Raw genomic sequence first — 9,802 nt, forward strand, 5'->3', positions numbered from 1 at the left:
TTTGGGTGAAGTGGCCATTTAAATACAGTAATGTGTACATGAAGAACACATTGGGAGTCCTGTCCATCTTTGAATCCAAATTGTTAACATATATATATATATGTATGTATATACATATATGTATATATATATGTATATATATATATATATATATATATACATATCGTAGGCTCTTTTCATCCTAAAGGTTGCCGACCCCTGCTCTAGAGCCATATGTTTATGAGGTTGGATTTGTGTAGGATTCTTGTTTGAAATGTATAAATAAATATAATTTTTTAAATATTTCTTGAGTTATCATTGCAACCCTAAAACTTGTTTTCAATAAAGTCAAAATGCAAAAAAGCAGCTGTAGTAACATTAAAGGTCTAATTTAATTATTAAACTAGGCACTGAGAGGTACTGACTGTCACTAAAGTGAGTTACAGTGTCAGAATGCAAGCAGAAAAAGTGTCTTTCATGTGCCAGTCAGTCTTGTTTATCTTTTATTCTTTTTTCTTTTATAAGGGTTAGGGTTAGGGTAATAAACGTATTAAATAGACTGTATTAAACTTAACGGGTCAAATGAAGAGTTGATGTCGTGGCTCAATGAGAGTTAAATCTATTATTTTCATTTATATTTTTTGGTGAAACTGTTTTTGCATATCATATACGCCAAAAAGCAAGACACGCAAATTCATGCATTATGTGAATTATAAAACATATCTCCGTTAGGTGGCGGTAGTGCGCCTTGCCAACAGCCTGTAAACCCATCAGAGAAGGAGGAAGAAGAAGAAGAAGGAGGCAGGGCACGTGAATAAAGGAAGTGCCGCAGTGTTCTCGGCTCTGTTCTCCGCTGCGTATATGTTCAACACGGCTTTTATCTGCAATTCCAAACAATCAGGCTTCTTCGACCTTTTTTAAAACTACACAAACATAGCATTTCACAATGGCCACTGGTGAGTAACGCGTTTGTGATTCGTCTGCCGTTGTTTTGCGCGTTTGTGTTTGGCTAATGAAAAGTGCTTTCGATTAGCACTGGAGCTAAATTAGCTGCTAACCGCGAGGCCAGGGCTCCGTCTATAACATGGCGAGTCTTTTCATCTGCACGGTCAAGTTAGCTTCGCCGGGCATGTGTTCAACTGTTTTTTTTCTCTCAGAATATACTTAAAGAACACTTGTAAAGTCAACAACAATTCAGTCAGTTTTAAGTGTTAAATTGTGGATATAACGTGGATTAAGTATAACCGCGTCACCGTCAACAAGACGCCTGCTCCTTTTGTTTACAACGACGGTTACGTTTCTCATTAACGTTTTTGCTCTAACTGAATTATTTCAGTGATGTGACATAGCAGTTATTTTCGCGTTTACGTGAGAGTTAAGTGTAAATCATCGAGCAAGCTTGACTATTTAAGATCATGATGATGGTGGTGAGTTTCGTTTCACCATTTACACCCAGCCGAGACCAAATTGAGCGCCATTTTCCTGGATTGGCGTGGTGACGGGCCTGTCCCACTGCAATCTGGAAATTCCTTCCACAGCCAACAGTCGCACTACTCGCATTTGTCTTCGTCGTTACCTATCATCTTTCCCCATTTTCTGTTTCAATAATCGCCTTTGTGTATCCCCCTTCCCCAGATTCAGGCTACGGTCAGTATGGCAGTGGCTCACAAAGGTAATCGTCTTTCTGTCGCTACACATGTTCATGTTTAGCAGACAACTCGTGTTGCCAAAATAAGCATAGGTGAAGCAATCAAACTTAGTTCATAATTTGAACTAAGTTTTATTAACATAAATGTATTGTTCTTGCAAAACATTTGTTTTCCTTTAATTGTTGAAGTGCTAACATCTGCCAAGAACACAGTTTCCAAACCTGTGTTACTCCCTAACACCGTGGGCCATAATAAACTCTTGTTTACAACTTGGTTATTGGATGATTATTTGTGATTGGCAATTATGATAGTATCTTTAAACCTGAGAAACTACTCTAAGTACAAACCTTTTGTCAAGGCAGCCCAGTTTCCCACAATGTCACTATGCCACCTGTCTATAAAGGTTAATGGTAAATAAATAAAACACAAATGAATCCAGACCACCAAAAAATCTGGCAATTACCTCGGCCATTGCCCACATCCCGAGGAAATGTAATCCAGATCTTTTGCTTTGAGTCATGATCCTCACAGACAAAGAAACATCTGTCTGCACTGTCTAATTGAACCACATAATTTTGTCATTTTTCTGTAGCTATGGGTCGTATGCAGGTCAGCAAGGTGGACAGGTAAGCCCCCCCCCCCCCCAAGCTCCACCCTTTTAGATATACTAATTTTTCAACAGGTTCTTTGTTTGTAGTTTGTCTAAAAGCTTTTCTGGTTTACAGGGTTATGGTCAAGGAAATAATGGCAGTGGCACTTTCACACAACCAGGTGTGTATTTATGTACAGTGATTTGCATTTTTTTCCCCACCAGATAAAATATCACTGTTAAATAAAAACGGATGTGTAACCAGTTCTTAAACAACAGTAATGGTCTGCCTCTCCAATCTACATTTTGTCTACATTGCAATCCAATTATATACAATGATCTACATCTGATAAAAAAAATATATTCTTTGCTAAATATTAAATACATTAAACATTTATCAAGTTTCTTATCAGTTGTGTGGTTAGTTTGTGTTTGGGAGTGTGTATATTTGGGATGAAAGGACAGCATGGGGCAAAATAAGGTCTCTTATTCAAAAGAGACTGGCTTTAACTGGCTAGACCATCACCAAGTTATCAGCTGTTGGGCTAAAGGTGCTTAAAAAAGGATAACTTGATGAGACTTGATCGTTAAATCATAATGATTATTCAGAAAATGGATAAATACGCAATCTTTTTATTTGAGTTTGAGCACAGGCCGAGTATATGTATTGAATTCATGACAAATGCAATTAATGGCTAAACTAAATATATGGACACATGTTCATCCATTCATTTATCCGTTTCCCCCTTGTGCTGGTCCAAACCAATGACGACAAGCTAAATATTTTTATTGCAATTATTCATTATATTTCAAAATAACTGGTTTCAAATATCACTGTTGCAATACTCAAATGTTCAGAATGAGCCATTAAAAAGTAAATCTTTACTGATTTACTTTTAAAAAGAAAATCCTTGTAAAATGTAGTACCTAGCTGAACAGTACTGATAAAACAGTAGTGATAACCATCCGTAGTTGAGATGGGAATAAAATGTTTTATAGTATTTTAAACCTTTTTGTCCTCGTTTTCTGATTTGTTTGTTTCCCTCCCTTTCAGAAGGGTATACCCAGCCTCAAAGCCAGACCTTTAATAATTATGGGCAAGAATCATCTGGGTAAGTCCCCATGTCTTTCTTTTATTCGGGAACACTTCTTAAATTTTGTTATCTGACTGTAAAGTGTACAGTATGTATGGACTGTTGCGAGGAACTGATCAGTCAAGTCCAGTCATTCTACCAATGTTTAACTTTTTGCGAGAGTTTTCAGCCACAATGGAATAGTTTTCTAATATTAAAGCAACACAATTTCTCCAAGACAGTTTTGATGGCACATCAACTCACAACTGGGTGAATGTTAACATCTACATCTAGTGGGTTTTAAGCTTGCTGTGTGTCGGTCCTGTCGTCCATTCGGGTTACGTTTTTTTTTCTGTTGTCTTCAAAAAATAAAACGATGTAATCATTTGTATAAAATGGCAGCCTGCATTTTGAGCAGATAAATAATTAACTATAATCTGTAAGCCACAATTGACATGACAGTTTCTTAAAGGATTTCGACTAGTTATCGTCAAATTCCCCCAAACTTTTGTTCATGTTGACCACTCCTAATTGCATACCCGTCATCTTTCCTGCCTCAATTCACTAGTGGCTTCTAATATTTATGGTCCTAGGCTGACTCTAATCACTTTTCTTACACTTAAAGGTTCAGTGACAAGTCGTCCTTTGAGCAGCCAGCTTCCTTTCCTGGCCAGGGACAAGCGGGAGAAAGTTATGGTCAACAAAGCTCTTACAGCAGCCAAGGACAGGGTGGTGGTAGTCAATATGGAGGCCAGGGGCGAGGAGGAGAAAGTTATGGACAACAAGGTGGTGGTGCTGGATATGGTGGCCAGGGCCGAGGAGGTGCAGTAGGAGAAGGATTTGGACAACAGAGTTCTTATGGTAGCCAGGGACAAGAAGCCAGCAGCGGTGGAAGCTATGGAAGATGGAGTGAAGGTATGAGTGACTCTTATCTTGAGTATTTATAAATGCAAAGCAAATGTTTCTGTAAATCCGGTTAAGATAGTAATAAATCTGTCTTTATATTAGGTGAAGGTGGTGGTCAGGGTGGGAGGTTTGGACGCGATTCTGGTGACCGCTCAGAAGGAGGGGCCGTCAGGGGCCGAGGCCGCGGTAGCTATGACCGCGGCGGTAGTGGTGGATACGAGCGTGGTGGCTATGACCGCAGTGGTAGTGGTGGATACGAGCGTGGTGGCTATGACCGCAGTGGTAGTGGTGGATACGACCGAAGCGCAAGAGGCGGACCTCCTGGTATGGGGTAAGTTGCACAGTGCCACTGCCCCCAAGGTACCTCTATATGACATGTTATGACTTGTTACCTCTCAGCCCATCATCACTCGTCTACTGCAAACCATCCACATTATTTATATTACTCATCTGCTTTGTGCACAATATTTTCATAGTCTAGTTTTGTGTTTTCTCTAATGAGAACCTTCTTTAGGTCATATTTATGGCTCGTCTGCATTTTTCTACAGGTTCCTGAACCTTGTTGGATATTTAAAAAAAAAAAAACTTTATTCAGTTTTCACAAATGAGACTTCCTGTATTAAACCAGTAAAACCATCACTATTCAAGGGTGTATAGGTGTGGTTAGAGGTACTACTCATGCTTGGGGTCTTGCGAAAATGGAGATGGAACTTGCCTTTAAAGGAAGCCTTAAAGGTACCACAGGTACAGGGTTTGTCCTCTCTTCAGCAGGAGACAGTTTTTCTACACATTATGAAGGGACACACCATGAGTCTGTTTCAAAGACTAGATGAAATATGGTTTTGCTAAGCTGATAGAATCAAAAAATGCTGTTGCACTCCATTAAGATTGTATGAACATGGAAAAACTGCTCCACACCATGGTTTATGCTGCGATTTTTTTTTTTGGCAAATGTAAACTGACCCACCCCCTTTTTTGGCATCCCATCCATTTTAGATGTATCCTTACCTAACCACAGCTTTGTATTGCTGGCAACAAGTTTTCATATCAGTTTACTAATTTCACCTTGATGTTGACAGTGTAGAATTTTTTTTGTTTCACTTCCATACCTTTTAAAGTTAAATATCCAACAGTCCTTTTTTTTAAGTGACATACCCCCCAATTTCAGGTGTGGTTGTGTGCTCCACAAACCAAATATTGGCAATTGAACAATGGAATTGCGACAGAGAATGATGCTTTTAGACCTGGATCCACATTTTCAGCTGCTACGCCTTCAAGCGGTGTTCATGCAAGTGTTGTATATTTGACAATGGCGAACATGTGTGTTGTGTTAACATGGATCTACATTTTATACTACAGGTGTTCAGAGTGAATGAACTTAAAGTTGGACCTCAGTTAAAGGATCTCATTAATGCACTCAGTGGAAGATTGCTTATCAGTGGCTACACCCCTTCACACCAATTTGGCTTCTTGAAAGGAAATTAACAAATAAGAAAACATCAGCTGGTTTTTACAGCTCTTGGTATCCAATCTGGTCGCTTAAATAAAGTTCCAAATTTCTTTGTGAATGGTGACCCAGTGACATGTGATAATTGTCTTCACTCATCTGCCTGATTATTCAATCAGAGCTGCCTAGTCGTCTGTTCAATGATCTCTAATGTCAAAGACTAACGCATTCCTCGTGTGAGACATTTTCACCATAGTCGCACACCCTGGCAGGAGTGCATACTGATGGGGGATGTAGGGGAGCTTTGAGCTCTCAGTTGGGACAAAGGAAAAGCCATCATATCTCCAATTTTTCCTCTGCAGAGGTGGTGACCGTGGTGGCTTCAAAAATTACGGTGGTAAGTGACGAGCATCAGAACTGTGTCGGTGGGGGAGAAAAGAACTTGAGATAGCAAAAAAAGTGGGTTTAAAAAAAAAAAACTCAGTGAATGCCACCATTTTCATGTCCAGATCCCAAGTGACACCACCTATAATTCTTTCTCAGGATTTCTCATAAATCACTTCAGATATGGTAAATAAAGAACATGGAGCCTGAGTTGTAAACTAATGGTATTGTTGCATGAAGGGCAAGGGCTGATTATAAATGACAGAGGTGTTCCCAGGACGAAGAAGGAAAGCTTTCTAAAACTGGAGACATTTTGGTGGTTTTCATTTCTGGTGTAAGCTCTAAAAAGAGAACAGTTTTGTTCTTGGTGTTGGTATGTGATGCAAAGGTAACACGGTAACACCCACCAGGGAGCTCTAAACATGGACTTTTATTCAGTTTTCTTTTATCATAATGCATTGGTAGGGATGAAGTTAATAATTTGTGTGTTAAAAAAAAAACAGTATGAGCAGTTAAGATTCTTAAGTTTTCCCTCCCGTCCTCTCCTCTGTTCACAGGCTCTCGAGACTATGGCTCAAGGGATGAACCAGGTATGTCTTGCATGTTTTACTATCACTGTAATCTTGTGTAATCATCTAAAGTCACTTCTGAGACCATGGCTGATATCTGTCTTCTACAGCTGCTGGAGAGCAGGACAACTCTGACAACAACACCATTTTTGTTGAGGGACTTTCAGAAGATGCCACTGAACAGGAAGTCGGCGATTACTTCAAGCAGATCGGTGTCCTCAAGGTATTAAATCAAAATAAATACCCAGAGTGTAAGAATTTGTGACCTTATGGTGATATTGCAGATTGCAACAAATCGAGGTCTCCTCTTCTCCCCATCCCTTTCCAAAGCATGTAGGGGAACTCCACTGGCCTTCACATATCAGAAAGGGTGGGGTTTGAAAAACAAGTGTCTAGTTAACTGCCAGCTGATGAAGTGAAATGCCAGGTCATACTAGGTCAAAAATAGTGAGCTGTTCTTTGTTATCGTCAAAGGATTCTGTTGAAACATGGTAACTGGAAAATGGTGGAAGTGGTAAAATCACATCTCTTTCCCAAAGTATATATGAAAGCTTATTCTAACAGTAATTATTTTTAAGTTATTATACACTTGGAAACATTCTTACATGTAAGTGTTTTTAATGTCTGCCAATAAACCCTGAATGTTGCACACTGAGACCTGAAGTTGAACATTAAACCCTTTTCAATATCTTTCATGCATGTGGTATAATGGCAAGCACTGATTACTCCTTTTTCTAATTTTTTATTAGGTGAATAAGAAAACTGGGCGGCCAATGATCAAACTCTACAATGATAAGGCCACTAATCTGCCAAAAGGAGAAGCCACAGTATCTTATGATGACCCACCCTCTGCCAAGGCTGCTATTGATTGGTTTAATGGTGAGAACAGTGGCTTTTATTCTTTTAATTTTTTTTATTAAACTCTGACATTACATCTTTAACTTTGACATGCCGGGGTTTGGTTTTTAGGCAAGGAGTTCAAAGGAAAAGCCCTCAAAGTATCCTTCGCCACATGTAGAGCTGAGTTCACACAGAGGGGAGGTGGAAGAGGACGTGGAGGAGCAGCAGGAGGAGGAGGAGGAGGAGGCGGCGGCGGCGGCAGTGGTGGAGGAGGTGAGTGATGTGTGCCAGTTGAGTGGTCACAGATGGGGGACAAGACATAAGAAAGTTTTCAAACTGATGGTGGTTTTTGTTTTGTGTAAAGGTTTCAGAGGACGTGGTGGTGGAGGACCCAACTTTGATATCAAGGGAGGAGACTGGCCCTGTCCAAATAGGTTAGGAGGAGCTATGTTATTCATGCAACCAGAACATTTGGCTCAATTAATGGAGCTTGGTTTATATGACTGAACTATCTATCTGGTCTCTTTCTTCAGCTCCTGTGGCAACATGAATTTTGCGCGGCGACAGGAGTGCAACAAGTGTGGTGCACCTAGACCAGGAGATGGAGGTTTTGGAGGTGGAGGTAAAACATTTTTTTAATTATTTTTTTGATTTTTACATGATTTTAATCAGCAAGCTGTTCATTTTCTGAACAAGAGAATGGTTAATTGCATTGTGTGTGTGATCAGTACATGACCTTAACTGGCGATTATAACTTACCTTGTAGACCGTGGAGGCAGAGGAGGATTTGGCGGTGACCGAGGCGGTGGCTTCAGAGGTCGTGGTGGATTTCGTGGGGGAGACCGCGGAGGCTACGGAGGAGGTGGCGGCGGCGGTGGTGGTTTCGGGGGTGGCTACAAGATGGGAGGAAGGTTTGTGACACTTTTTAATATATTGCCAATTAACTGGACCCTCTGCAAAATGGCACTTTTATGAGCTGTGAGTGTTTGTAGTTGTATAATTTGACCAGAAGAGGGGGTTGGATGCCTGAGACAAGTAAACAGATTTCTTTGGTCTTTCGCTTGGTTTAAATGTTGTGCCCTGGTTTCATCTCAGAAGGTAACCGTAATTCAGCATTTTATAGTCGTATTATATCTGCAGGCTTTAAATTATGGGTGTTTGTCAAAATGAACAAGCATGTGACCTTCATTTTTCCTTTGTAGTGTTATTTAGCCATCCATTTTTTCCATTATAAGAACGCATGATTACGTGCACTGAGAAGCATTGGAAAAACATATAGTTACTATAGTGTTAGCTGTATAACTTCTATTTGTCTATTGTACTATTAATAGTTGAGTTAAAATAATAGCATTTATTGATCAACACTGATGGTGTATCACTCTAAATTGTACTTCAATGCATAAGTCCTGTTTAAACCAGTAATCAAAAGAAAAATGTGGATGATGAAATGTTTTCGTGCCTTTTTAGCAGAAGTTACCAAGAACAATTTAAGTTGTATAAATTAGTAATCAACTAATTGAATGATTGTCAGGTTGGTTATTGTTGAAATGTCAAATCTGCAGACTTATTTATTTGCCTCTAGAAAATACAGTCATAGGAAACAGTCACATTTACACTATTTGCCATCTTAATGGCCAGTGATGTTTTTAAAGTGTCATTTTAAATCCCTGCCTACCAAGAAGCCCAGATGTAGAATATTTGTGAAATTGAAAAATCTATTCATGGTCTTGATATTATTGCTAATTTGGATATTTTTGGGATGGGGGATGCTCACTGAAGGTGAAATTCTCCCTTAATGAAAGGGTTGGTAAAGGAAGGACAGTCTGCTTTACTGAAAGAAAATGACCAATTTACTGATTTTAAAAGTGGCAGCAACCATATTTTACTGTCATAACTGTTCATTCAATGTCAAAAGGAGGATGGGTGTTAAACTTGAAAAAAGATACAGCCCAGCAACAGACGTCTTTGTCTTTGTGTTTCCGCTGCAGAGGTGACCGCAGAGACGACAGAAGAGACCGGCCATACTAATTGTTCAGATGGAAGCCATTCCAGCCCTTCAGTTAACAGCAGAGGGGACGGTTTAGTTTGGGAAAACTGGCATCGGTCAGATCTTCTGAATTTGAACAGTGCATCTCAACTATTTTCATCTGAGTGGGTGTGTTGAGCTAATGTGAAGGGACTGATTGGCACTGTTGGCATGTTTTTTTTTTTTGTTTTATTTCTATGTACATCCTTTTAATTTCCTCGGATTGTAGCTACAGATGTTTTGTGAGATAGACTTCGTGTCATTGTTTTGTATGAACAAATAAAATGTTTTACTTGGGTTCTTTTTTTTCCAAAACAATATTAAAAAAACTGTGATCTTT

General features: G+C 39.4%; 1 protein-coding gene across 1 annotated transcript; it reads left to right on the forward strand.

The window, feature by feature from the left end:
- Positions 1 to 774: 774 nt before the first annotated feature.
- Positions 775 to 9,802, forward strand: taf15 (TAF15 RNA polymerase II, TATA box binding protein (TBP)-associated factor). Its single transcript, XM_058633263.1, has 16 exons — positions 775 to 935; positions 1,615 to 1,651; positions 2,221 to 2,254; positions 2,354 to 2,399; positions 3,272 to 3,329; positions 3,916 to 4,205; positions 4,299 to 4,527; positions 6,006 to 6,040; positions 6,585 to 6,617; positions 6,707 to 6,819; positions 7,346 to 7,475; positions 7,566 to 7,709; positions 7,801 to 7,870; positions 7,970 to 8,058; positions 8,203 to 8,347; positions 9,425 to 9,802. The coding sequence occupies exons 1-16, from the start codon at positions 926 to 928 to the stop codon at positions 9,462 to 9,464; spliced, it is 1,503 nt and encodes a 500-aa protein (XP_058489246.1). The 5' UTR covers positions 775 to 925; the 3' UTR covers positions 9,465 to 9,802.

This window comes from Solea solea, chromosome 7 (assembly GCF_958295425.1).
Source record: "Solea solea chromosome 7, fSolSol10.1, whole genome shotgun sequence".
NCBI classification, from domain to species: domain Eukaryota; kingdom Metazoa; phylum Chordata; class Actinopteri; order Pleuronectiformes; family Soleidae; genus Solea; species Solea solea.

Excerpts from the sequence above, each read along its gene's own strand:
- taf15 (XM_058633263.1), top strand. Across the intron at positions 4,528-6,005 it reads GGCGGACCTCCTGGTATGGG|AGGTGGTGACCGTGGTGGCT; the intron begins GTAAGTTGCACA and ends TTTCCTCTGCAG. Across the intron at positions 6,041-6,584 it reads TGGCTTCAAAAATTACGGTG|GCTCTCGAGACTATGGCTCA; the intron begins GTAAGTGACGAG and ends CTCTGTTCACAG.